The 27,635-nt window shown below is 58.5% G+C and overlaps 1 protein-coding gene across 1 annotated transcript; it reads left to right on the forward strand.

Annotated features, from left to right (window-relative positions):
- Positions 1 to 1,733: 1,733 nt before the first annotated feature.
- On the forward strand, positions 1,734 to 26,423 carry HHIPL1 (HHIP like 1). The gene is made up of 10 exons (XM_036251519.1): positions 1,734 to 1,758; positions 1,820 to 2,124; positions 8,766 to 9,412; positions 12,244 to 12,387; positions 14,909 to 15,237; positions 15,827 to 15,953; positions 18,571 to 18,716; positions 21,190 to 21,271; positions 23,836 to 23,918; positions 25,861 to 26,423. Exons 2-10 carry the CDS (start codon positions 1,834 to 1,836, stop codon positions 26,421 to 26,423), a joined length of 2,412 nt encoding a protein of 803 aa, XP_036107412.1. The 5' UTR covers positions 1,734 to 1,758; positions 1,820 to 1,833.
- Positions 26,424 to 27,635: the final 1,212 nt, after the last annotated feature.

Below are 27,635 nucleotides of genomic sequence, written 5' to 3' on the forward strand. Positions count from 1 at the left end.
AACTGGTCTCAGAAAAGTAATTGATTTTCAGTTTGTTTAGCTTTTTTCTTTTTTTTTTCTTTTTTTTTTTTTATCCTCACCCGAGGATATTTTTCCATTTTTTGTACAGATAGAGTGGGAGGGAGAGAGAGGAAGGGAGAGAGAGAGAAACATCGATGTGAAGGGACACATCGAGCGGCTGCCACCCGCACGACCAACCAGGGCCGGGGACAAACTGCAACCGAAGTACGTGCCCCTAGCGGGAACCGAACCCGGGTCTCTCCAGACCGCAGGGCGACGCTCTAACCGCTGAGCCAAACTGGCCAGGGCTGTTTAGCTTTTTTCTTATTGGCAGGACAGGAGTGATGACGTCCAAGCTCCTTACGAGTTAGAGCAGAAGTGGAGATGCTTGGGCGCTCCGGCACCAGCTTCGCCATGTGAGCTGTGCTCCCTCGGCTGTATAATGGGACCACACCCCAGAGGTGACGTACAGGGCAGGAGCCCGGCCAGGGGCTGCAGGATGGAGAGCTGGAAGCCCCCCCAAGAGGTATGCAGTAGTGGAAGGGAGCAGGCCCAGCAGTGCTGGGCTGTAGGGCAATCTACTGGCTCAAGGGGGGAAAGGGAAGAAACCTGGGGTGCGGGCCAAGGGTGGCCTCTGGAGGCCAGCCCATCCTCCCTCCTCACCCCAGCCTAAATTTCACTTCTACCTGTGATTCCCGGGCCAACAACACCTGTGCTTTGCACCACTGCTCCCCCATTTTTTTTTTTTTTTGGTTAATCCTCACCTGAGGACACCCTTCCATATTTTCTTCAGATAGAGCGGGAGGGAAGGAGAGAGAGAGGGAAACATCGATGTGAAAGGGACACATCAAGTGGCCGCCACTGACACGACCCAACCAGGGCAGGGACAAACTGCAACCGAGGCACGCGCCCTCAACGGGAACCGAACCTGGGTCTCTCTGGACCGCAGGCCGACGCTCTAACCGCTGAGCCAAACCGGCCAGGGCTGCTCCCCCATTTTTAAGTGATTCCATGAGAATTCCCAACCACTGCCCCCCCCCCCCCACCTTGGCCCCATCAGAGGTAGTGTTACGGAACTCAAGGGGTCCACTGCTTGGGGTGTTCTGTTCAATAACCAGACATGGTTGTCGCAAGGTAGTTTTATTTACTCGCAGCAAGTTCTGCAGACGGCATTAGTATCCAAAGCTCTGCCTGGGGAAGGGAGGCTTAGCCACTGCTATTTGGTCAATTACGTGTTGATGGCTCCTTTGCAGTTGGCTACACTCATCCCTTTGAGTTGCTGTCAAGGTCATTTTGTTTACAGCAGCCTCTGCAAAATACTATGCTAAATTTGAACACTTACAAGAAGAACATTTAGTAATAGCATTTACAACTGCTTAGACCTTGAGACCCTTGTCCTATCTCACAGTAGGACGGGAACCCAGGAGCCAAGCCCTCTGGCCAGGGCTCCTGAGCCTCCGGGACTAAATAGTGCCCAAAGGAGGGAGCTGAGTCCCTGGCAGAACGGGAAGCACAGTCGCCACCCGGGCCCCAGGAGGCCAGGCTACTGCCATTGTATTTGAAAGGCTCCGCGTCCCCGGGGAGGGGGCTGCCGGAACAGCGGGAACAGAGGCTGTGCGGTGTTATGAGTTCTGCACCAGGCCGCCCTTCCTTCAATCCCGCCGGGGTGTCCCGGACCAGAGGTGACCTCCTTGCTGGGGTGGTCGCCAAACTCGTGGCCTTGCGGGGTTGGCGCCGTCGCGAGCGCCCCGGGAGGGTGCCGACGAGGCGGAGGCGGCGCTCGGGCGCGGCCGGCGGCTCCCCAGGCGGGGCGGGGCAGAGCGGGGCGGCGGCATGGCTGGACGGCGGGCCGGAGCGGGGCCCGGGCCCCGGGCGCTGCTGGTGCCGCTGGCGCTGCTGACTCTGCGGGCGCTCGGGGCGGCGGGGCACCCGCAGTGCCTGGACTTCAGGCCGCCCTTCCGGCCGCCGCGGCCGCTGCGCTTCTGCTCGCAGTACTCGGCCTTCGGCTGCTGCGCGCCCGAGCAGGACGCCGCGCTGGCCGGCCGCTTCGGGGCCCTGGCGGCGCGCGTGGACGCCGGCCTGTGGGCCGCGTGCGCCGGCTACGCGCTCGACCTGCTGTGCCAGGTGAGCGGGCGCGGCGGCAGGGGTGGAGCGGAGGCGACGGTGGCAAGCCCACTGGACGAGGACCACGGGTGGGCAGCGGGCTTTGGGCGCCGAGGCCCCCAGCGGGGGTAATTGGGTCCAGGGCTGGGAAACGAATATCTTGGGATGGGCAGGGCTTTGCCATTCACTGGCTCTGTACTTGGGCCTTCTTCTGGCCTCAGTTTCCCCTCTTGAAGCAGGAGGTATGGACGAATGATGTCATCACTCCCTCAGCGTTTGGGGTTCCTCTGTTCTGGGACCTCCTGGAGTCAGCCTCCCTGTACCCCGGCTGGGAAGCCCCGCCCTTGTCAGGGTACCAGGGTAGGAATCCATTGTCCCAGGGTCTGCAGATGGCATGGTCAACGCGCTGGCCTTGTGTTTGTCGAGGGGTGTGGGGGACATCGCTTCCAATGAGGGACCCTTCCCGGGACCCTCAGACCCTGGTGAGCCCCAGGCCTGCGATGTCTCAGGCACTTCAGACCCCACCCCGGTTTGTGCCGTGATCTCTCTCTGGGATGGCGCCCCCGCCCAGCAGAGGCTGTCATCTTTCCAGACCACCTGAGTGACATCTTTTTGATGAAACCTCTCTGTCCCCATCTCCTCTCCGAGGGTGGAGCCCGGGCTTCTGCTCACACCAGTTTGTGTCTTAGCTGTTCATTCTCCTCCTGCGTGGGCCTGATTCCCAGTGCCTGACCTGAAGGGGTGGGTGATGGGGTCAGGCTGTTAAGCCTTAAGGCTGGCATTGGCCGGGCACCAGGCAGTGAGAGGACCGGGGGCTGGAGAGTCCTGCAGGGCCAGTGCAGTGTCCCAGCCTTCAGCCCACAGAGGCAGGTGAGGTGGGGAGGGGCTGCCTTGGAGTCAGACATAATGGGATTTGATCCTGGCTCTGCCACTTCCTGGTTGCGTGACCCTGGGCAGGTCACCACTGCACTTCAAAGCTCCTTACATGTCAGATGATGCTCCTTGTGTCATCTTTGTTTAAAAAATTTTCTTTAATTGATTTTTAGAGAGAGGAAGGAAGAGGGAGAGGTAGAAATACTGACTCGGGAGAACATCGGTTGGCTGCCTCCTGCATGCCCCACACTGGGGATCAGGTCCACAACCTGGGCATGTGCTCTGACTAGGAATCAAACTGGCGACCTTTGGTGCATGGGTTGACACTCAACCACTGAGCCACATTGGCCAGGCTCCTTGCATCATCTTTAAAATGGAGGCCATCTTACCTGCCCCCAGGATTGCCACACAGACGAAATGACGCTCAGTGGACAGTTCCAGTGGATTTCTCTAGTGCCTGTCTCCTTGTCCCCCCCTGGCTGCCCAGCCCTGGGTGGGAGCTGAGCTAGGCCCAGAGGCTTGTTTAGTGAAGGCCTAGAATCAGGGACTTGCATGGGGGTTGCACAGCCCAGTGGTGGCCATGGTGGGCACTGGGACCTCACTCATTGCCAATGTGAGTGGGTCATCTGGGTAGGAAATAAGAGGGCATGGGAGCTGAGCCGGGGCCCTGAGGAGCTCCAGAATGCAGTGGGCTGCGGGGGCGGGGGGCAGTGCTTGCCTTTGGTGGACTCTGTTGAGCTCCTGCTGTGCATCTCAGGAGAGCCAGAGTGGTCTGGTCACGTGTCTGCCTCCGTCTCCTGCCTGGGGCTCCAGGGGACCAGGTCCTGTGGTCTTCCCACCCCCATGCGTTCATTCCACATTTGTTGATTGAGAACTTACTGTGTGGCAGGCTCAGCAGGGCAAATAAGATGGACATTTCGGAGGAGGAGGAAGGAAAGGGCCAGGCCTGCTCCCTCCGTGGCAGGAGGCTCCCTTCTTTCCTTGGGAACCTTCCCAGCATGGGCTGGCCTTGAGCAACCAGAGTCGAGTGGTTGCGAGCACCTCGCCCCAGGCATTTCTGGGAGTGACCTCATGTCTGGAGTGAGCTGAGACAGGGCGGCCGGGCCTGGCTCACGGTTTCCCTGACGGGCCTGGTGGGAAGGTGGGCGAGGACCGGTGGGAGGACAGCTCCGTGAGCCAAGGCTGCGTATGGCGTCGGCGCCTCCTGCCTTCCACCACCGGGGAGGTGGCCCAGGCACCTTATTGACAAGCTTTAGTCAGTGATGGTCGGTGTTCACATCTGCCTTGGGGAGATGGGCTCCACACAGGAGAGAGACCAGGAAGACATGCCCGCACCACAGTCCCCTCCAGAGCCTGCCCCCATCGTCCCCTCCAGAGCCTGCCCCCATCGGGCACCCACAACTCTCCACAGGCCCAGGGTGGCTCCTTAGCTAGAGGGTGTTTGTTGCTCTTGGCCCGCTCAGACCCTTTCTTGGAAAGGCCACTTTCCCTGGAAAAGTTAGGGGAGGCTCCGTAAAAGAGGCCACATGGAGTTGCATCTTGATAGCCGGTATCGTTCAAGCATTTACTGAACGCACACGTGCATCATCTCAGTTTATTCCTCCCAACAGCTCTATTTATTCCTTTCCTCTCTTACAGATGGGGACATAAGCACAGAGAGGTTAAGGAACTTGCTAAGGGCACACAGGGAAGGGTAGGCTCAGTCTCCGGCGTGCTCTGACTCCAAAGCCCTTCTCTTAACCACTTGGCCATATTGCCTGCCTTCTGGAAGCCCCACTGCGTGCTGAGCCCTGGGGTCCCTGCCCTGGAGGGTCCCACCATCTGTGGGGTGGACAGACATGCTCAGAGATGGCTGAGTCCTAGCTAAGCAGACTGGCCGAGCCGTTTCTGGAGTGATGATGTGAGAGCAGAAGTAGAGAGCTCACCCCTAGCCACAGAAGTACAGCCTGGTGAATGCTGTGTGTGCCATATGAACCGAGGGCTGTGGGGTCACCCACAGGGCCAGGGAAAGTCAGGGCCGGGGGAGAAAGGAGGAGTAAGTGGAAACTGTTGAGTTGGGCCTCGAATGATGATTTCTAGATGCAGAAGTGGGCAAGGAGGGAACACCCTACAAGAGAATTTTGTGCACAAAGACTCGGTCTCCCTAAAGAATGGGTGGTGGACATAAGAAGTGTCCCGGGCTCAGGACCGTGTCCCGAGTGTCAGTGACTGCACAGTGGCATCACGGGGCAGTGCAGGGCAGGGGGTTTGCCCCTGTGTGGAGTGGCCCAGGCAGCTGAGCCGTGTGATGCTGGGTCAGTTTTCCATGGGTTTTCTGCAGCCTTCCCCCACTGGCCACTGTGAGGCTGGCTGCTGACCGTCCTCCTTGTCAGCAGTCACCACTGCACCCCTTGGCGCTTCCAGGTGTGGGCACCGGGGTTGCATGGTGTGTAAGTAAGAGAACACAGGCCACGAGGGAGACCTGCAGGACCCTGTGTCTCAATGCATAAGTGCTGAACTTTTTTTTTTTTTCAAACTATAAGAGAACATTTATTTATAAAATCACAGAGGTGGAAGGAGTAATTCATAGAAGAAATGGGCTTAGGAAACAGGTTACAGAGGTAAAGGAAGGGCCCTTGGAGCTTAGAAGTGAGGAAAGCAAAGGTGACACACCTTGGGGGAGGGGGAGGGGAAGGGGGAGGGGAAGGGAAAGGTACAGGCTTGTATCCCGGAGGGAGAACGCACTGGGTCCTCTGTCCTAAGGGTTTTAAGGGTGTAGATTTTATAGGCGGTCTTAGGGGGAGATACCAATAGAATATTATCAGCGTTCCAGGTGTGTCCCTTCAAGGGTCAGTGCCAGGGCAGGGGGTCATTAGTGAATGCAGCTGGTCCTGAGATCAGCCATGATCTGGTTTTGCTGCTTTTGTGGGCCTGGAGCTGGAATACAACTGAGGCCTACATGGTATCTCTAAGGAGGAAAGGGCAGAGGGCCCAAACAGCATGACCAGCTAGTGGAGGAAAGGTCACCCCGGGGGTGTGGTCCCATCCTACAGTTGTCCCTTGCTAGGCACCAAGGGCTTTCTCCCCTGGTGACCTTCTGTACCTGGCCCATTTTCCTTGCTCTGCTCACATCTGCCTAACTGCCTACCACACCCCTCCTAGAGGATCTTGGCTCTGAATGCTTTCAGACAAAAGGGGTGCAGGGTCTCTTCTGTAGCTGCTTCCTGCTGCATAGGGGCGAGGTTTCCTCCAGAGAGACCCTCGCTCTCTGCCAGAGGGACGATGAGGCCTGGGCATGGAAGGAGGAGATGGGGTGTCTAGAGGTGGTATTCTCTCAGTATGGGTAGTACTTGTCTCCTGGTGGAGTCTGGGTGTCATGAGCCCCGGCTTGGCCACTTCCTGACGGGTGACCTTCTTTAAATGCCAGTTCTTCATCTGTACAATAGAGTTACCATGAGCATACCTGGTGAAGATTAAGTGAGGTATGTGTGCACACAGACCCTGTGTGGTCCTCCCACAGCTGCTGGCTGGACTCGGGAGACTCTGGGGGACCCTCGGGGTGGGGAGGTGACACTGCACAGAGACCTGGCCTGGCCATCTCACCCACTTGTTGGCAGCGTGGAACGTGTGAAACCTGTTATCCCTGTCTGGGCCTGGTGCAGTGACTGACCAGACCTCTAAGCACACATCACTAAGTGGCCCTCAGCTCCTCGGTAACAGCAGAGGGTCCAGGAAGACAGGCCACGGTGTGATCAAAGGCACAATCGTGTAACGGCCTGAGGGAGCAGCCCCTGGCCTGGAGCCTGGGCACACAGTCAGGAGGGCAGCCTGCCACCCGCTGTCCCTGGAGGCCTCTTACTGGAACCCGGCCTGGCAGTGAGGGGGATGAGCAGCTGTCAGCGCCTCCCCTGCCACGGGAGGAGCAGCCCCTGAGGCCTCCTGGGCCCATAGCTGAGTGAGAGCAGCCTTGGCCTAATGAGCTCATGGTCAGGGAGGGTGTGTGTCAGCCACAGACATAAGTAATTACCATCTACTCTCGTCAGGGGCTCCAACCAAGGGGGAGATTTATGGAGTTGGGGGAGCTGAGGCCTCTGCTCTGGGCAGGTGGGGTACAGAGAAGGTGCCAAGGTGTGGGGGGCACTTAACTAGGCCTTGGGATGGGCAGTGAGCCAGCCAGTGGAGCTGGGATATACTCCGCTTCTCCACCCGCCCACCCCAGCCTGTCCCCTCTGGCATGCAACCTTGGTCAGTGGTTTCCATCTCTGAGGCTCTGCTTCCCCATCTGTGCCAAGGGCCAGGAACCAGCCTCCTGCCTGCAGCTGCCTTGGAAATTCGGATTCCCCAGAGTACCCAGCCTGGTCCCTTGCCCACAGTCTGCCCGAATACCCAGGAGCTGTTACTGTTATTACTGTTTCTCCAACAGCCACAGTTGTTATTTAAGGCTGAATAGAATTGCACCTGTGGGGGAAGGGCATGCCTGCAGAGGGAACAGAGCTTCCTGAAGCTCAGAGGTGAATGTGTCAGGAAGTGGACAGTGGGCAGGAGGCAGGAGCAGTGGGGACAGGAGCTGATGGCAGAGCTGAGGGGAAGCTCTGGGCAGAGAGGATCAGGGATCAGCGAATGCCTGGTGCCTGTATCTTGGCTCTCAGGCTGTGGGAGGTGAGGTGGGCTCCTGGTACTCGGGGTGGGTGCCGCAGGCTTGACGCTGGGAGAGCCCTGATCAGCTTTGTTGCTTCCGCCTGGGTTCCCCAAAGCAGAACCTGGGACAAAACTTGTGGACCCCAGAAGCAAGAATGATAGGGGCAGAGGGAGAACCCAATCCAGGATGCTGCTAACTGTGACCGATGCTGCAGCCGGCGGGACCATGGTTCCAAGAAACCCAACAAAGTGGGAATCAGGACTGTGGGTGGGCCGGGAGGAAGGCAGGATGATCCAGACATCAGCAGCCTTCTCCCTGGGAGCAAAGGTTTGCCCCTGAGGCATCAACTCCCCCACATTCCCAATCATGCCCACGTGGGCACTGAATGGGGTCTCCTCAAGGGGAAGCCCTCAGTGAGAGGTGAAGGGTGAACCTTGGCTGTTGGGTTTTGCCCCATGAAGTTAGAGCCCAGCAGAGCTGGAAAAGGGGCCAGTGAGGCTGAAAGGGTCCAACTCTGGCAGCCACTGGAGAGGACAGCCCCAGGGAAGGCCTCCCTGAGGAGGTGGCCCTTGAGTCGGAAGCTAAACAGTGGAGCGCATTATGCAGATAAAGGGCAGAGGCATCAATCATATACATATATTTTTAATCCTCACCCGAGGACATTGTTTCATTTATCTTCAGATAGAGTGTGAGGGAGAGAGAGAAAGAGAGAAACATCGATGTGAGAGACACACATTGATTGGTTGCCTCCTGCATGATCCTGACTGGGCTCAGGGACTGAACCACAACCGAGGTTCATGCCCTTGACCAGAATCGAACCTGCGATTCTTTGGTCCACAGGTCGACACTCCAACCGCTGAGCCAAACCGGCCAGGGCGCATCAATCATATTAAAAGAGAAAATATATAAAAGAGCCTCAGACCTCCCTGGCACACAGTAGGTCCTCAAGTGTAGCTGCTGATGCTGCTGTTAGTAGCAGTAGTGTTGTGGTTATTTGTTCTAACAGAAGCACGAAGGCAAGGAGAGAGGAGGCCTGATCCTGGTAACGGATGGAGTTGTCCCATTTTACAGATTAGCAGCCGGAGGTTCTAGGAGGTGGGGTGACCTGTCCAAGTCACACAGCTGGCGAGTGCCACCACAGAGCATCCCTGGGCCGCCCCTGTCTCTGCAGGAATGCTCGCCCTACGCGGCCCACCTCTATGATGCCGAAGACCCGTCCACGCCCCTGCGGACGGTGCCCGGGCTCTGCGAGGACTACTGCCTGGACATGTGGCAGACGTGCCGGGGCCTGTTCCGCCACCTGTCACCTGACCGTGAGCTCTGGGCGCTGGAGGGCAACCGTGCCAAGTTCTGCCGCTACCTGTCCCTGCATGACACGGACTACTGCTTCCCACACCTGCTGGTCAACGAGAACCTCAACTCGAACCTGGGCCGCGTGGTGGCTGACGCCAAGGGCTGCCTGCAGCTGTGCCTGGAGGAGGTGGCCAACGGGCTGCGCAACCCCGTGGCCATGGTCCACGCCCAGGACGGCACCCACCGCTTCTTCGTGGCCGAGCAGGTAGGGCTGGTGTGGGCCTACCTGCCCGACCGCTCGCGGGTGGAGAAGCCCTTCCTGAACCTCAGCCAGGCCGTGCTCACCTCGCCCTGGGAGGGCGACGAGCGGGGCTTCCTGGGTATCGCCTTCCACCCCCGCTTCCGGCACAACGGCCAGCTCTTCGTCTACTACTCGGTGGGGGTCGACTTCCAGGAGTGGATCCGCATCAGCGAGTTCAGGGTCTCGGAGGACGACATGAACACCGTGGACCACAGCTCTGAGAGGTGCCTCCCTGGGGAGCTGGGCCAGGTGGGGTGCGGGGCTGAAATGCGGCCAGTAGCACCCAGCCGGCTCATGCTGTGCGCTGCATAGGTTATTACATGTTTCCGGTGTCACTCCGGGGAGGGGGCCGAACCCCACGCTCTGGAGTCGGGGGAGAGACAGTTGCCAAACAGACATCCCAGGGTCATGTCCAGAGTCCTGGATCTTCAGACAGTTCGTTTCACTGGGTTCTCATAAAGCCCAGGGAAGTTAGTGTTACTGTCCCATTTCATGGATGAGGAAGTGGAGGCCTCGGAGCTGAAGTGACCTGCTAGGTCGCACAGCCAGGAAGCATCCGAGCTGGAACCCTGGCCTGTCCAGCCCATCTCACGCGCCTCTCACCCCCACCCCACCACCATGGCCCCAGGTGATGGAGCCCTGGACCCTGCCCCCGCCCCTCCCCCAGCAGGTTGAGCGTTCCTTTAGCCTCCAGGCCTCTGCCCGCCTCAACTCTGTACTATTTATGCCCGACTGTTTCTGAAACAGGCTTAGCCTGAGCTGGTATGGAGGGCATGCGCGTCAGTCTGAGTCCTGTGGGAGAAGAAACCCCGCACCAGGTAATCCAATAGGCAGAACTGGACGTGGGAGTTACTGGGGTGTTAGGAATGACGGCAGAGCGCGTGGGGAAGCAGCGAGGAGACGGGGTCCAGCAGGTGAAGGAAGCTGCCTCTGCCTCAGGCTGGAGGACAAAGTGAGCAGGTGGGGGTACGGGAGCCCCGCAGCTGGGGCCATGGGCCCGGGCAGCAGGAGTTGGGTCCAGGAGGAGGTACCGCTAATGCCAAGATGCTGCCGGAAGAAAGAGAGATGGGGAGAAATGCCCTGGCTTCTCCCTCCCTCCTCCCTCCCTCCAGTCCCCTGCCAATGCCTTCATTGGCTGAGCCAGTTGGAGGCCACCAGGCAAAGGAGCATGGGAAATGTAGTTTTTAGGAACTGGCCCTCTGAAGTAGGAAGGGGAGGGGGGACAGGACTGGACCTGAGGGCATACAGGCAAATAACAGTACGTCATGTATTTGCTAAAACTGTAAAATGCTGACCCGGAAGTATCAGAGGAGAAGGGATCAAGTACGCTGGCTAATACAAGGGCTCCTGGAGATCTCGTCATGTAGCAGTGATTTTGGAGCTTCCTGGCAGCCAGAGTAAAAAGAGGAAACGTAATTCTGATGAGCTTACACGAGGCTGCACAACTAGTTCTCCAAGAGAGACCAAGCGTATGTCACCTAGATGTCACAGAGGGGAGACAGACGGGTGGAGTGGATGTGTCTTCAACAGTGACATTTAAAAATGCAACCCAAAATATATAAATGAACGTATTTCAGAGTGAGGGTTCAGCGAGGGTTCTCCTGGGACCTCGCAAGCACAAGCCGAGGCATAGCTGGCTCAGGGCACGGCCAGGAATGAGGGGACATTCTTGCCGGAGTCGGTGGTCGGTCTCTGACCCTAGGGATAGGATGCCAGTGGGAGGTGGACCACCAGCAGTCTGAGCTGTCCTGTGCACCGAGGGCCTGGAGTTTGGGGCTGTGTGTACTCGCCAAGGCATTTGCGTTGGCCTCACTTGGGAAGGCTTCCAGTCTTGGCTCTGAAGACCCAACATCCTGGGTTCAAGCTCTGGACCATTCCGTATCTCGGTTTTTCTAATCTCTATCAATAAGGGATTCGTAAGTCAGTGACCAGCCCTGGAAAATAAAATCAGCCCAAGCACTGCAGTCAGAGAGAATTTAATGCAGGGAGTTGGCTACAAAGGTGTCGGGAGGGCCGGAGAAGGAGAGGGGCTCAGGTTGTCTGCAGATTCGTGACGACGAGAGGCTGCTACCCCTTGTGGGCTAGAGGATCCCAAGCGGAACGGTCCGTGCTGCTCAGTTTACTGCCCCTGGTACCCAGATGTCTGGGCCGAATCCCAGGTCCACATTCATCAGCCACTGTTGCATCCTCGCGACTACCGCTCCCAGAGGCAGCGCCAGGAAGCGGGGCTCCTTTCCTCGTGCCTTCCGCTCTCCCCTGGCGAACCCTGACTGGGAGCCAGCTGGCCGGCCGGCAGAAGAGTGGAAGGCCCCCCACACGACCGTAAAGGAGGTTGCTGACGGGTGGGTGTGGAGGTGAGCAGAGCCCATGCCATGCAGCCCACCACTTTAGAAGGTACAGTAGACAGCCTGGTCGGTGTGGCTCAGTGGATTGAGCATCGTCCCGTGCACTGAGAGCTCCTGGTTCGATTCCCAGTCTGGGCACGTGCCCGGGTTGCAGGCTCCATCTCCTGGGGGCGGGGGGGCATTGCAGGAGGTGGCCAACCAATGTTTCTCCATCACGTCAATGTTTCTATCTCTCCCTTTCTTCCTCTCTCTAAAATGTCAATTTTCAAAAAGTTACAGTGGATAACAAATGAGCGAGTGTGTAGAAAGAGCTCAGCTTACGTGGCTGGTGTGTGAGTAGCTAGGGCTGATAGAGAAACCAGTTGCGTCAGGGTCAGTACTGCAAGATCATAATGGCATCGTAACAGGGCAGGTGCCAGCGGGGGCGGGGGGGGGCAGTGGACAGAGCGCTAGACCCGAACTAGCACACCTGAGTCCTAGTCCCAGCTCTGCTGCGTGACCTTGGGCAAGTCTGTCAACCCCTCTGAGCATCCAACTCCTCATTAGCACAGGAGAGTGAATTTGTAGAAACTATCAGCTGTAAAGGACAGGAAAAGTCTTTGCAATTGTGAAATTGTATCCAGGAGAGAACGGGTTTTATGGCTGTGATCTCGTTTTGTATTTTGGCTGAGGTTATTTTTGGGGGCCTGGGGACACTTCTCTTCTTTTAGGATAATCCTGGAGATCGAAGAACCAGCCTCGAACCACAACGGGGGCCAGCTGCTCTTTGGGGACGATGGGTACCTCTACATCTTTACTGGAGATGGCGGGATGGCCGGAGACCCCTTTGGAAAGTTTGGGAATGCCCAAAACAAGTATGTCTTGCTTCTGGTTGGCTAGTGGGCTGGTTTACCTACCCCTGGATGACATGCCGTTCGGGAGGGGAGTTACCTTGTCAGCCGCGAAGAAAGGGCAGCAGAAAGGGCCCTGGGCCCTAGCAGCCTGCAGCCAGCCAGCTGGAGACCCAGTCAGGTCTCCGCCTCTCACCAGTGAGGAGAGAGAACAGCACGTTCCCGGGCAGGCTTGTCATGAGGAGTAAGAGCAACCGTGTTTGTGGAGGCCCACTTGCCACAGGTACCTGAGAAGTGACATTAGAGGCCATCTGGGAAGACAGGGTTTTTTGGAAGTCAGCCCAGCTCTGCTGGATCCAGAGGAAAGAAAGGGGTGCTTCTCAGACCAAATAGGGAGCATGAGCTGCTTGGAGCAGGGCTGTGTGGGCACATGGATGTTCTGTCTAAGGATCACTCCTGATGGCCCAGACACTGAAGCATAGTTTTACTCTCAGTCACTTCTTGGCTTGAGCAGATGGCCTGCCGTCATCCCGCTCCTAGACACACACGCACACACACACACACACACACACACACACGCAGTCTTGTGAGTCTAACCGAGGCTCTTCCGCAGTCTCAGGGCAGCCTGCTCCACTCTCTGAGCCAGAAATGACAAAACCTTGCTCAGCCCAGAAAGCAAAAATAGAGAGTCTGATGTTGATTACGATAATTAAAGTGGTCACAACTTGTGACTCACACTTTCACATGTGACAGTGTAAGTAAGAGGCCTGGTAGCTTTCTCATGTTTGGGGTGAGCTGCGAGATAAAGATCAGAAAATAGAAATTAAGGATCTGTGGGTAATTGGACAGAGCTTAAAACACTATTTTGCCACTGTGGGTTTGCCCGCTTGCATCGGGAAGCCTGGTACGTAGCGCGTGGCTCTGTGGTGTGGTCTGCAGCTGCGTGGTGAGCAGGCTGGAGTGGATGAGAGGAGCCCTCGGGCTGGAGGGGGTTAACTGTGGGGCCTCTGTTGGGTGGGAGGACACTGTGAAATGTCTCTAACAAGGGAAATGCTTGGGTGCCGATGCTGGGTGAGAAGAATGGGTGCAGAGTTGCATCAGATGTGCAAAGCACGGCAGTCTGGCCTGGGAAGGCAGCCCGGAGGGAGCCCACCAAAACGCTACCAGCAAGGAAAAAGCCCAGGTGGTAATTACGTAGGTGCACCAGAGCTCACAGAGGGGACTGTGGTCCCCAGGGCAGTTCCCATCTTCAAGCACAAGACAGCTTTCCCCCATCAGGTGTTACTGTTGTCTTGTGATGAATGAAACCGACAAGCTGCTCACCTGCGGGAGCTACGCGGAGGTTAGAGTTGCTCCCCTGTTCTACGCGGCTGTGGAGGGCCCCAGAAGGCAACACTGCGTGGAGTGGTTTGGCTTCCAGTCCAGAGATGCCTGGGGATCTGGGACGTGATCCCCCTGGGTTGCCTCATCTTTTTTTGTTGTTATTGTTAATCCTCACCCGATAATATTTTTCCTTTTTTTTTTTTTTTAAGAGAGAGTGGAAGAGAGGGAGGGAGAGAGAAAGAAAAATATCGATGTGGATGTGAGAGAGATACACTGATTGGTTGCCTCCCACACGACCCTGACTAGGGCTCAGGATTGAACCTGCAACCCAGGTACTTGCCCTTGACTGGAAATCGAACCTGAGACCCTTTGGTCTGTGGGCCGATGCTCTAACTGCTGAGCCAAACCAGCCAGTGGGTTGCCTCATCTTTGAGATAGGGGTGACGGACGTACAGTGTGGGGTGAACTGAACCACACGAGGCCTGTCCGCTCTCTGACATGCTGTGGTTCTGCCCGAAACGCTCCTGGCGTGAGAGAGAAAGCACAAATTCAGCCTCGGGTTTCCTGCTAAGACCTGCAGTGTTCTCTTCCTCTCCCAGCCCCCCCTGTACTGTGTGGTGCACTCGACCTGGCAGTCCTTCATTCATTCGCTCAGCAAACACTTCTGAGCACCTACTGTGTGCCAGGCACTGTGCTGGGTCCTGGAAGAAAACGACACAAGTCATTTTTCTCGGAGCATTTCTTTGTACCCTGTAGCACACCCCTTCAGGAGGGCAAGAAAGAGGGACCACCCTCACGTTGCCACGAGGACACAGGCCTGAGGGGTTAGTACTGTGGACCAGACTGGGGGTTCTGCGGCCTGCCTGCCAGGACTGAACCCCAACCCTACCACTGACTAGCAGTGTGGCACCAGGGCACCTATGTGACCTTTCTGAGCTCACCTGCCCCATCTGTAAGATGGGGGTCACAGTAGTACCCACCTCCCTGACAGGGTTGTGAGGCTGAAGCGAGGCTAGAGATAGTACGTGTGTCCAGTGCTTGGGACAGGGCTTGGCGCAAAGACAGGTGCCTAGTGGCTGTTGAAGGAATGAAGGGGGTAAATCAGATGGTAAGTAGCTGAGGAAGACCTAACCGGGCCGGGGTCTCCGGCCCCACCGCGGAGGCTCGCCTTGCCCCTGGGCGGTGCCACTCCGAGCCGGTGCGCTCTCCCACCTGCCCGCAGGTCGGCGCTGCTGGGCAAGGTGCTGCGCATCGACGTGGAGCGCAGTGAGCGCGGCCCGCCCTACCGCATCCCGCCGGACAACCCGTTCGTGGGCGACCCCGCCGCGCGGCCCGAGGTCTACGCCCTGGGGGTGCGCAACATGTGGCGCTGCTCCTTCGACCGCGGCGACCCGGTGTCCGGCGCGGGGCGCGGGCGCCTCTTCTGCGGCGACGTGGGCCAGAACAAGTTCGAGGAGGTGGACCTGGTGGAGCGCGGCCGCAACTATGGCTGGCGCGCGCGCGAGGGCTTCGAGTGCTACGACCTCAAGCTGTGTGCCAACGCCTCCCTGGGTGACCGCGCCCTCGCCCCTCTGCGCTCCGGGGCCCCCTTCCCCTATTTACCCCGCCCCCACCTCCTCCCCGCGGTGTGTGCCAACGCCTCCCGGGGTGACCGCGCCCTCGCCCCTCTGCGCTCTGGGGCCCCCTTCCCCTGTTTACCCTACCCCCACCCCCTCCCCGCGGTATGCGCCAGCGCCTCCCTCGGTGTCTGCATGAGGCTCTATAGCGCGCCCATGGGGACCCCCTGATCCCAGATGCGACCTCTGCCCCTTGGGATGTGCGCCTATGCCTCTCTGCAGGGCACCCCACACCCCACCCGGACCTCACCTCACCTCTTCCCCCTTCCCAGTTCTCCTGGGATGCTCCTTGCTTTTCTCCCCACCTCACCCTCCACCCCCCAAATCCATGTTCTCTCCTCCTTAGGAGCTGTGAGCATCTCCTTCCCTTGGTGACCATCTAGGTCTCCATCTCTGGCCCTCCTAGTGACCTCACATCCTCTTGCCCAGCAAGACTCAGGACCGTCCACAGAGACTTGTTGTGGGGGAGGGGCTGATCCCTAAAACTCACCCCAGGCTCATCCCAGCTTCTCCCCACCCTACAGATGATGTGCTGCCCATATTCGCCTACCCGCACAAACTGGGCAAGTCGGTCACCGGGGGCTATGTGTATCGGGGCTGCGAGTACCCCAACCTGAACGGCCTCTACATTTTCGGCGATTTCATGAGCGGGTACGTGGCCTGACAGCAGGTCTGGGGGGGAAAGGAAGGGCAGAGGAGCAAGGTCGCAGGGACACCAACAACTTCCTAGACGGGCTCAGGGTCACCGGGGGCCAGACCTGACATTGCACCAGGTGACCAGGGCCCCAGGGTGCCTGGGTCCAGGAGGCCACCAAGCTGAAGAGAGGGGAACTGGGGCTCCAGCCCAGGTCAGAGCACCAGGGCCCCAGTTCCCACACTCTGACAGTGTGCCTCCACTGGGGGTAGAGCATACACCCCCATACCTGCTGTGGGCAGGCTCCTTTCCCAGGGGAGCTTATGGGACCCCATGACCACCTCATTCTCCCATTGTACAGAAAAAAATACTGAGGACCAGAGAGGCCCAGGGAAGACATACACCTGGTACGATGCTTGACAGTGCAGTTGAGGTGGCCTGGGTCTGAATCCTGGACCCTTACTGGCCGTGTGACTCTGAGCCAGTTACTTGACTTCTCTGTGCTTCAGTTTCTTCATCTGTAAAATGGAGCTGATAACAGTAGCTGCCTCCAAGGTTTTTTCAGGACTGAGTGCATTCATACACACACAGCACTTCGAGTTAGTGCACATCCAATATCTGGTGGTGATTGACTGTCCCCACTCTGGACGACACCGAGGGCAGCTGGTCCTCAGGAGAAGTGAGGAATTAAGGGAGACTGAGGCTGGCAGGAAAACCCTCACCTCTTGCAGACTGCTGACCTGGGTGGGTGTGTGGCCAGTCAGTCTGCCCCTGGAGCTGAGAGAGCCCAGACCTGGGCCTCTGGGTGCTGGATCCTTAGCTCAGCTCCACCCCTCCTTGGGGTCTGCCTCTGGGACTCAGCTATCCCATCTGGGAAGTGGGTCTAGATGAAGCCTGTTTTTACCCCAATTCTACTATCTCCCAAGTCACCTGACTGCAGAAATTTAACTAATTTCCCAAGCCCGTCTGCAGGGTCAGGCTTTGTGCCAGGGCCAGAGCAATAGAGGTGAAGAGTACCTGATGCCCCAGTCATGGAGACAGACAGTCGGTCTACTCTAGTCCAGCCTCCGAGAGCCTGTGCACAGTGCTGTAGAAGCCTGTTGTGGGCAGTCAGGAGGGCTTCCCAGAGAAGGGGGCAGTGAATAAGGCCTGGAAGTATCAGTAGGTAATTGACAGATCAGCATACTCTGAAGGTGCCCAGGCTCCATCTCGTGCTCTGAAGTGGAGGCAGCTCCAAAGTGTGTGGGCACTGGGCACCAGCCTGGCAGGGTTCTGAAATCCTTAGCTTCAGACTGCCTCCTGCTGGTCGGTGGGCAGGACTGAGCTGAAGGACAGGAACCCAGTTGGTCCTTTGGTCTCTGTGTGCCTTCCCCCACATGCTTCTCTGGTACATAGTAGGTGCTCAGTAAAGACTTCATGCAGAGCCAGCTTCATGGGCTCTCGCTGAGATGGGTCTCGTGCTTGGCTTAATGCTCTGCTGACACTGTCTGGGAATTCTTTTTTTTTTTTATCCTCACCCGAGGACATTTTTCCATTTTTTGTTCAGATAGAGTGGGAGGGAGAGAGAGAGAGAGAGAGAGAGAGAGAAACATCGACGTGAAAGGGACACATCGAGTGGCTGCCACCCGCACAACCAACCAGGGCTGGGGACTAACTGCAACCGAGGTACATGCCCTTAGCGGGAACCGAACCCAGGTCTCTCGGACCACAGGCCGATGCTCTAACTGCTGAGCCAAATCGGCCAGGGCAAATTCCTTTTTTTTTTTTTCTTTATTGATTTTTAGAAAGAGAAGAAGGGAGAGGGAGAGAGAGATAGAAACATTGATGAGAGAGAACATCGATTGGCCACCTCCTGCATGCCCCCCACTGGGGATTGGACCCACAACCTGGGCTTGTGCCTTGACCGGGAATCGAACCAGCATCCTCTTGGTGCCTGGGTCGACGCTCAACCACTGAGCCACACCGGCCAGGCTGTCTGGAGGTTCTCAGCGTTTTTAGAACAAGGGGCCCTGCATGCTCATTCTGCACTGGACCCTGCAATTGTGTAAGGTCCTAGCTGTGTTGGGGGCGGCAAGAACACAGCTCCTGGAGGTAGGTCACACCAGGCCCTCTGTCCTAAGGGTTTTAAGGATGGAGAGGTTAGGGGAGGTCCCGGGAGAAGATCTCAATAGAAGAGTCAGCAGCTTTCCAGGTGTGTCCTTTCGGGTCCGCATCTGCACTGATTGATTGACTGATCGGTGCCAGGGCAGGGGGTTGTTATCCAGTGCAGCTGGTCCTGAGGTCAGCCCTGGTGTTGCTTGTCTGGTTTTGCTGCTTTTCTGGGCCTGGAGCGGAAATACAACTGAGGCCTACATGGTCTCTCTAAGGAGGAAAGGGCAGAGGGTCCAAACAGCATGACCAGCTGGGGGAGGAAAGGTCCCCCCGGGGTGAGCCCCACCCTACAGTCGTCCTTTGCTGGGCACCCAGGGCTTTCTCCCCTGGTGACCTGCACCTGGCCCGTTGCCCTTGCTCTGCTCACGTCAGTCTAACTGCCCGCCAGAGTTGCAGATAATAGATGAGCGGACGGATGGGTGGGTGCTGGGGTTCCCCTGCGCACCACGCCAGGCCTGACCCCACAGCTCCTCTTCCTTGCAGGCGTCTGATGTCCCTCCAAGAGAATCGGGGGACAGGCCAGTGGCAGTACAACGAGCTCTGCATGGGCCGTGGCCAGACCTGTGCGTTCCCAGGCCTCATCAACAACTACCATCCGCACATCATCTCCTTTGCAGAGGACGAGGCCGGTGAGCACTCCTGGGGCCTCTTCGTCCCGGCTGGGCTGCCGTGTCTGACTGCTCCCCCTGCCCCATGGGCCCTTCCGGCCTGGGGGTCAAGGATGGGGTCTTGGGCCTGAAACCACCTGCGGGATGAAGAGTGCCATGCTGGGGCACCATCCTCCCCGCCCCTCCGGCCCCTGAGGTTGCCGGGAGGATAGTATGATGACTCGGAGCGTCCAGGGCAGTGAATGCAGGGAGCAGGAAGGTCTGTGCGTGGTGGAAATGCAGGCGGGGGGAAGGGTGTCTCCCCGGACCTTCACCACCCTGGATTCCTGATGGCAAATGCATCGGGACCTATAAAAGGAAGCCACCCTGTCTTCGGAAAGTGAGTAGACACCCTCCTTGCCGGTTAGTGGGTCTCTCATTCAGGCACTTGCGTTTTCAATGCAAGGAACTGTGGGGGAAGGGAGAGGAAGAGGGGCCACGGGGGCTGGATCCGCTCCAGCCTCCTGCCTTTGTCCTTGGCCCTGGATTGTCCCTGGACAAAAGACCAGGGGCCCACAGTGGGGCCTAGTGGATGCTTGGCCTCGTTGCTGGGCAACACCCACCAGGGGGCCTTTTGAGGGGTGTCCCCTGCAGAGCCCAGTGCCTAGAGCCCCCAGGCCTGAGTGTGGGAAACCTTTGTTGAAAGGACACCCATCAGAATCTAAATTCTTCCAAAGGGCAGCCCCAGCCCCCACTGCCCTCCCCAAGCCCACTGGGCCCTTGAAAACCCTTTCTTTTGGTCAATAGGGGGTTAACATGTTTTGGAAGGAGAGGTGCTCTCTGTCTACCCTCCCCACCCTAAACCCCCCACAGAGAGGCATTTCCCAGGGGCCCTCACCCAGCCCTCTGAGTGGCGCTGAGTGATGTGACAGCCAGGCGGGGCCCTCCGAGACAGACAGCCCAGGGACAGCCTGTGGGCAAGCTCGGGCAGGTGGCCCCTGGAAAGCATGCGCTCTGGGGTCCAGCGCAAACAAACCGCTCGCCGCTGCAGCGCCAGCCCCCGCCTCGCTAGCTGTTCTTCGATCCTTGTAAATTGCTGAACAAGGACCTCTGCTGGCCCGGTGTCCTCCAGGGACAGTGCACATCACAGAGACCCAGAGGGCAGCGTGGCTCTGGGCAGCCGGTGCCCATGGGGGCTCCTTGCCTGTGTGTGGGGCTGGGGCCCCGGCTCCCAGCAGATCAAGGCTGGAGGGAGCCATGGAGTGAGCCTGGCCCAACCCTGTCACTTTACAGATGGGGAAACTGAGGCGACGATTGGTGCTCAGTCGTGGGTGGGGAGTACTGTGCCCAGCCTGGTGCCCGGAGGCCTCCCAGAGCAGGGCCTTACACTTGAGTCTGGCCGGCTGAGGGAGACGGCAGAGAGGCTTTCTAGGCTGGGGAAGCCGAGGTTGCAGGGAGCCCTGAGGTGCTCCAGGGGCCTAGAGGGTTCATGGGAGGGCTGCGCAGCCAGGAAGGGGACAGTGGCTCTCCAGGGCCTCTCTCCAGAAAAAGACCCAGGACTCAGGGTGGCCTGAGTCCTGGCTTCCCAGCCGCCAGGTGCCCTACATCAGCATGGGCTTGGGCGCAGGGCCAGTGCTGAGACCTGGGCCTGGCTTACCCACGCCCCAGCTCTGTGACTCTGGACAAGTTGCTCGACCTCTCTGAGCCTCTGTTTTCTCATCTGTAAGATGGGGAGAATGAAGCCTGTTTCCGGGACATAGGTCCTCTGGCAGCAGGGGCCAGGTTCCCTGAGGGCGCACAGGGCGCTGGGTGCTCACAGCTCCCCTCGCGGCCTTCTTGTTCCAGCGCCCAGAGGTGGGCACAGGCCCAGGGGGCGGCCCGGGCTGCGGGTGCTCAGCCGGGCTGAGGGCAGAGGCTGGAATCCACACGAGATGCCGGGGCTGGCACTGCGCCTGCTGGTCAGTGGAGACAGACCGGCCTCCGGGACGTGGCAGGACCCAGATCGCGGCCGACAGTGACAGCCGCAGTAACAGCTCCTGCGGACTGAGCACGCGCTGTGGGACCTCTTATCCAAATACCTCCTGTGAGGCATTTCGTTCTGCGAGGAGGACGCTGAGGCTCAGAGAGCTCATATGCCCGCATCTCCCAGCAGGCACTTAGTGGGGAGCTGGGCATGGACCCTCGTTGTGCCCAGAGGCGTGGGGTGCTGGGTGTGAAACCCAGGCAGGTTCCCGGGGCCGGGGCACCAGGAGGGAGCAAGAGTAGAAGTCAGAGCCGGGGTGGGTCGGGGCTGAGTGGCCGCAGCCCTGGAGACTGTGCCGCAGAGGCTGGGCAAGCCGGGACGCCTTTCTCGGGCTCAGCTTCCAGTCCTGGGCACTGAGAGCTGCCTGGCCCGGACCGCCTGCATGGCTCGCCCCTGGTGCTGGGTTTCCCTCAGAGCCCGAGGTGGGGGCACCGGGCTGGCCGGGTGGTGTCCAAGCAGCGCATTCACTCCTTGCCTTGTTTCTCGTCCCAGGGGAGCTGTACTTCATGTCAACGAGCATGCCGAGCGCCACAGCGGCACACGGGGTCATCTACAAAATAAGTGATCCCTCCAGGTGAGTCCCCCGCCACGGCGTTGCCGCAGGTGTCTTCCAGGAGCCTTCGCCTCCGCTAGGTCCCCAGGTGGATATTATTCATATCCCCATTTCTCAGATGAGAAAACTGAGGCCCAGAGAGGGGACCTCTGGTGCTGGTGAGGGGCAGATCCAGAATTCAAACCCCAGTCCGTCAGCTTCCAAGTCCACCTCTGTCCATGATAAGAAGGAGTCGAAGATACTATGGGGGCCGATAAACACACGCCCCATCATCACACTTAAAAAAACAATTTAAAAAGTTTAGAATAGTTTTAGGTTTACAGACAAGTTCAAAGATAATACAGAGCTGTTCCCAAATACCCCTCACCTCACCCAGTATCCTTATCTCTCTGTCTGTGTATCTATCTCTATTATTTAAATATTTTTTCATTGATTTTTTTTAGAGAGGAAGGGAGAAAGAAATAGAAACCTGGATGTGAGAGAGAAACATCCATCGGCTGCCTCCTGCACGCCCCCCCACTGGGGATCAAGCCCACAACCCCAGGACCTCTCAGTCCCTGGGACCACACTCAATCCACTGAGCCATTCCCGCCGGGCTAGTTTTCTCTATTATTTAAATGGTCTACATTATTATGGTACCTTTGTCACAATTAATAAACAATATCGCTACATCACTATTACTTAAACTCCATACTTCTTTTTTAAATTGAGGTAACTCTGCACTTAAAAAAAAAAAAAAAAAAAAGAACGTCTCTACTTTTTTCTGCTCCAGAATCCCACGTTGCATTGAGTCATTGTGTATCCTTAGCTTCCTGTGGGCTGACAGCTTGCAGACATTCCTGCTTGCCACACGTTCTCAAAGCCCGGTTCTACCCGTGACTGGGATAACCGTTTCTCAAGAGAAACAGACGCACGTCCTCTTCCCATCTTCACCTGGGCAGTGCCAGGATTGGCGTCATCATGGAAGGGCGAGTGTGAACTTGGCATTTTTCTCTGTTCCTTTTCCCCTGTTTTGTATAAACATTTCCTCATTGCAACACCACCCTCAAAAGGATGGTTTTTAGTGGCTGCATGATTTTCTGTTGAGTCACTGTGCCCCAATCGCCTGCATGCCTTAGGCATTCCCAATGTTTTAAATCAGAGTGCTTCTCCGGGGGAATGTCACATTTACGGAGCACCGAATTCGCGCCAGGTGCCGCCTTGGACCTGTCACGGCCGTGGTTTGTGCAGCACGTTGGTTTATTAGCTCCCATGGCCGTGGCTGTGGGCACTTCTGCTCAAGGTCTCGTGGTGGGAGGAGCCAGAGCCCGGCCAGACTTCTTCCCTCTCCCTCCCTCCTTCCTTCCCTGACCCTTCTCATCCCTTTCATTTTTCTCTTTTGGAATAAATGTGTTTCTTTGTCCTACAACATGTTGCAAGGAGGACTCACTACAGAACATCTGGAAAATGAAGAACCGGGGAGTGGAGTGGGTGCGGCCGGGGTCATCCGTTAACACCCAAACATAACTTATACTGTGCCATATTTTTTGTGCATCTCCTACCTTTTGCATAACAAAAACTTTTTACATCACTTCCTTAAGGAACAAAGCCCTGCTGGGTCTGTGTGGAGTGTGTGGGTATTATCTGGGTTCGGGGCAACCGGAAAGCCCACCCTCCACAGCTCTGACTAGTGTGTGTGCCTCCTGTTTCTTCAGTCTGGGGCGGGGGGCGCAGGGGGAGGCCCATGTCCCTCCTCGGTTGCCCTCTTTGGCCAGGCCCGCCTGGAAGCCACCGTGTCACGTGGCTGCTTCACCCCCCTGGGCTTTCCCCCTAAGCTAGTGGAACCTATTGAAGTCTTGTACCCACGTGGTGTGTCCCAGCATCCGTCGGTCCCATTCAAAGACTCACAGATCGACAGCCAAAAACTAATTAAAACGGAATTCCGTCCCTTACTGGTGCCCTTCAAGATGTCAGAAGAGCCCAATTCATAGTCCTGCCAACTTCTTGGACTCTATTCTCTCCCAACTCTCAGCCGCCCCCTCCATGGCCCCCGGGTCCCCCAGCTCTGCTGCCAACCCCGAGACTCTCTCTGCCCCGTTTCTTTAAACTGCCTTTCCTCCTGGTTCCTCCAGGCAGAGGAAGCTGTTTCCGCATCACCAGACATCCAGGAGCCGGAGGGGCAGAGACCCTCCTCAAAGGCTGTGGGGCCGGGGGCAGGGTGGGGTTACAGTACAGGAGTCAGACTGGCAGACTACGGGAGGAGGAGGGACATTTGATCGTGTTCCAAGGACAGGTCATGCCCTGAGTTAAAAGTGGCTCAGGTGAGCCACTGGCCCTCGTGCAGAAGCTGAAGGGCCCCGGGCAGGTGGTTATGAGGGATTCCTGTCCTGGGATTGGGCTTTTGCAGATCCCCAGGGCAAGGAGCACGGAGTACCCTGCCTGCCACACAGTAGGGGCTCCATCGATGGCCACTGTTGTCCTGTCTACATCTGTCCAGGCCTGAAAGCACACTGGCCCTTCCCCTCCCTGCCTGGCTATGTCAGGCAGGGCAATGTCCGAGGGACAGGCTCCTAGGGCAGGGCTCATGACCTCCTGTGTGTTTGCAGACGGGCACCCCCTGGCAAGTGTCAGATCCAGCCTGCCCAGGTGAAGGTGAGGAGCCGCCTCATCCACTTTGTGCCCAAAGAAAGTAAGTGCCCACCGACCGGGACACAGTGGGTGTGGGGGGAGAAGCTCCCACAGCCACACCCTATGGGTCCTCCCAGTTGGACCTGGGTGCCCTTCCTCGGCCCCTGGGCCTGGGCCTGTGCTGGGCACACATTGGACACTCAGTTGAAGTGGGCAGTGGGTGCCAGTCCTAGGCTGTGGGTGGGTGGCCACAAGGGGCTGCAGGTCTCGAAAGGGGCACGACAAAGGGAGGAGTAGCTGTTGCCAGGGAAGGTACATTCAGGTTTTGTGAGAGGGACAGGGAAAGAGGGTGTGTCTGTGTGTGAGCAAGGAATATGGGAAGGAGTTATTAGGGCTCAAGGGCCCCTCGGGGAGGGGTGCCTGGGCTGGGCCTGCCGCGAGATGGCTCCACTTTGACAAGGTTGGTGGGGGGGGTGCCAATCTTCATGACCTGAGGGGCCGGGCAAGGCCACCAGTGACTGCCCCTGGCATCAGGGCCTGAGGCCTGAGAAAGGCTGTTCGATGTGGCTCAGGCTGGTGGGAACAGAGGCCAGGGTTCCAGACCTTTCAGTTCTTTTTTTTTTATCCTCACCCGAAGGGCATTTTTCTATTTTTCTATCAGCTAGAGCAGGAGGGAGAGAGAGAGAGAGAGAGAGAAACATCGACGTGAAGGGACACATCGAGTGGCTGCCACCTGCACGACCCAACCAGAGCCGGGGACAAACTGCAACCGAGGTACATGCCCTTAGCGGGAACCAAACCCGGGTCTCTCCGGACCGCAGGCTGAAGCTCTAACCGCTGAGCCAAACCGGCCAGGGCCAGACCTTTCAGTTCTTAGGAGCAGGAAATCCATCCGTTAATTATTTAATTCATCCAGTTAGCACCTCCATGTGCTTCGTTCTGGGGACATAACGCTGAGCAAGACGGATGCCGTGTCTGCTAGAGTCGTCACGTACAAATCTGTCCGTTTGAAAATGCCGGCTTTTCAAAACCCCCTGGTGGGCCAGGTGCACCCAGCAGGGCACCCGCTGGCAGACTGGGTGGGGGCTGCAGGAAGAGGGGAAGGCTGGGCACCTGGTGGCTGGGGTGCCTGGCCCTGAGGAAGGGATACCCTGGGTCGAGAAAGTTGGGGGAAGAGATGAGCTCCGTGTTTTGGGGAAGTCGAGTCTAACCTCGGTTGGCTTCGGGCCTTGGCCAGTTTTCCACGCACTCATTCAGCAGTTTCTGGCGCTTCTGTGAGAAGTCAGACCAGGCCCTGTCCTGGCTGGGACACACAGAAATGTCATCTAGTGTCCTAGGCCCAGTGACAGAAGTGTGTGCCGGGTGCCATGGGGACCCCGAACCGTGCAGGATGAGGGTGGTGGTGGTCTTGGTGCAGAGGCTGAGGGTCGAGCCTGGAAGGAAGCGGAAGGGTGGGGAGGGCAATCTGGGCGGAGGGAATAGCAAGAAGCAAAGCAGAAGCCAGGCAGCCGGGGGGCATGCAGGGGTGGCTTCTCTCTGACCAGAGGGGCCCTGGGCAGTCTGGTTCTCACCCTGCCCGCCTGCCGTGGCCCCTCAGCAGTTCTCCCCTAGTGGGCCTCGGCTTCTTCACCCTTAAGCCAAAGATTGGAGCCAGAAAGGGTCCCTTGCTTTGCAAAGCCCTCCCAGACACGCCTTCCCTTCCACTGAGCTCCCAAGTTTACAGTGTGAGGGTCTGTCCCTCCTCCCCCACCTTCCCAAGACTGGGACTCCCAGGAGGGCAGGGCTGGGAGCAGGGGGCGACTCAGCAGCAGACGGGCACAAAGCAACCGCCAATGAGTGTTTGCAGAATGACCGAACAAGCGCCTTGCACCCAGCTCCAGGTTCACGTCCAGAGTGACCCAAGAGGCACGCCAGCCTCAGTGTCTGAGTGCAGGGTCTGCATTCCGGGGTGGAGAGCTGGGGTGGCCAGGGTCGCTCTGACCGCAGGCTCTTCCTCTGTGCAGAGTTCATCCGGAGGGCCGAGAGCACCCCGCGGCCCACAGCCGGAGCGCCCACCAAGGTGCCTCGCCGAGGCCGCCCCACGGCTCCTCGTCCCGTGCCCACCCCGCGCCCAACTCGGCCCACCCCGCGCCCGGCTCGGCCCACCCCGCACCCAGGGGGACGGAGGGTCAATGGGCGGCGGGGCCGGCCGGGCAAGGAGAAGCCCTCGCCCTCGAATGGCGCCGTGCGCCTGGTGCGGCCGGCGGGCCTGAGCGCGGGCCGCGGGCGGGTGGAGGTGTTCGCCGGCGGAAGATGGGGCACTGTGTGTGACGACGGCTGGGACTTCAAGGCCGCCACCGTGGTGTGCCGCCAGCTGGGCTTTGCGCACGTCCTGCGGGCCACCAAGAGAGCCGAGTTCGGGGAGGGCCGCTCGCTGCCCATCCTGCTGGACAACGTGCGCTGCGCCGGCCAGGAGAAAACCCTGCTGGAGTGCGAGCACGCCGGCCTGGGCACGCACAACTGTCGGCACGAGGAGGACGCGGGCGTCGTCTGCAGCCACCAGGACCCTGACCTGGAGCGACCGTGATCGGTCAGGCCTGGCTGTCCGCCCTCGGGTTGGAGCCCGGCAGGGCCCTCCCTCCGTGCGTGCCTGGTGCGTGCACACGAGTCTAAGGGTGGAGGCGGCCATGGGTGTAGCGTAGAAGGTGGCACATCTGAACTGTGGGTGTTCCTGAGGTGTGCACCGCGCAGGGTGTTCTCCGTGCGCCCTGTGGGTGTGTGGTCCTGGGCAGGAGGCAGTCTTTTCTTACCTCTGAACCGCAGCAGGAACACAGCCTGGCCTCGAACGCTGAGCACCGAGGGGAGCTGCCCTTCGAAGGCAGACACGGCCCCTGGCTGTGTTAACGGAGGCATAGTGGGTGGGCTGAGGGAGGGGACCAGGCCTGCCCTGCCATGGCTGGAGTGGAAGGCCCTAGACCAGCTGAGGAATGTGGCCTAAAGCACATGGACCAGTGGCCTAGCGATCAGTGTTGCTGAGGAGAACAGGGAGGCATCAGGCCAAACAGAGGCCTTCAGGCCCTGGGTCAGGTGACCCCTGGGCCATGGCTGCCCCAGTGACCCGTGGGCAGGCTGCCTGGGAAGAAGCTAGCGCCTGGGGAGGGCTGGCTGGGCGGTGGGAGCAGTGGATGACCTCTGGGAGGAGCCTCCTGGTCACCTTGGACCTCATCATTCTGTGGGGCCCATGTGGCGCTCTGGGGGGAGGGTAGTGGGGCCCCCGTCCCAAAGGCCTGACTCTGCCCTGCTCCTCCGCACAGAGCCACCGGCCACTCCCAGTATCCAGGCCCCGGGTGACTGGGGGCACTTTAGGCTTCTCCACTTCCAAGGCTGTGTTGGGGCCTTTGGGGTCACCTGTGTCATCTCCAAACCTAGCCCTGCTCAGTGACATCCCAGGGATCCCTCCCAGTCCTCCAGCCCATCCCAAGGCCGACCGGGCTGTGGGCCCAGAGAGACGACTGATGCTTTGTCACCCAGGGCTGTGCCCACACGTGACTGTTTACAAGCCTCCTCCTGCTGCTCCTCACTGACCCGCGCCTGCCTGGGAGCCGGGGTGAGGGGTGGGCCTGCAGCCTCCCTGTGCTCACAGGCAGAAGCTTCTCTGACCACTGACGGCCTTGGCCCCGGCTCGTGCCAGCCTGTGGAGGGGTCAGTACTGCTGGGCTCAGGCTCTGATAGGGGCGCAGGGACAGTAAGCAGATGGTCACTGGGCAGTGAGGACAGGAGCGGGCTCGTGTGGGGGCCG

Source organism: Molossus molossus, unplaced genomic scaffold (assembly GCF_014108415.1).
Source record: "Molossus molossus isolate mMolMol1 unplaced genomic scaffold, mMolMol1.p scaffold_m16_p_1, whole genome shotgun sequence".
NCBI lineage: Eukaryota > Metazoa > Chordata > Mammalia > Chiroptera > Molossidae > Molossus > Molossus molossus.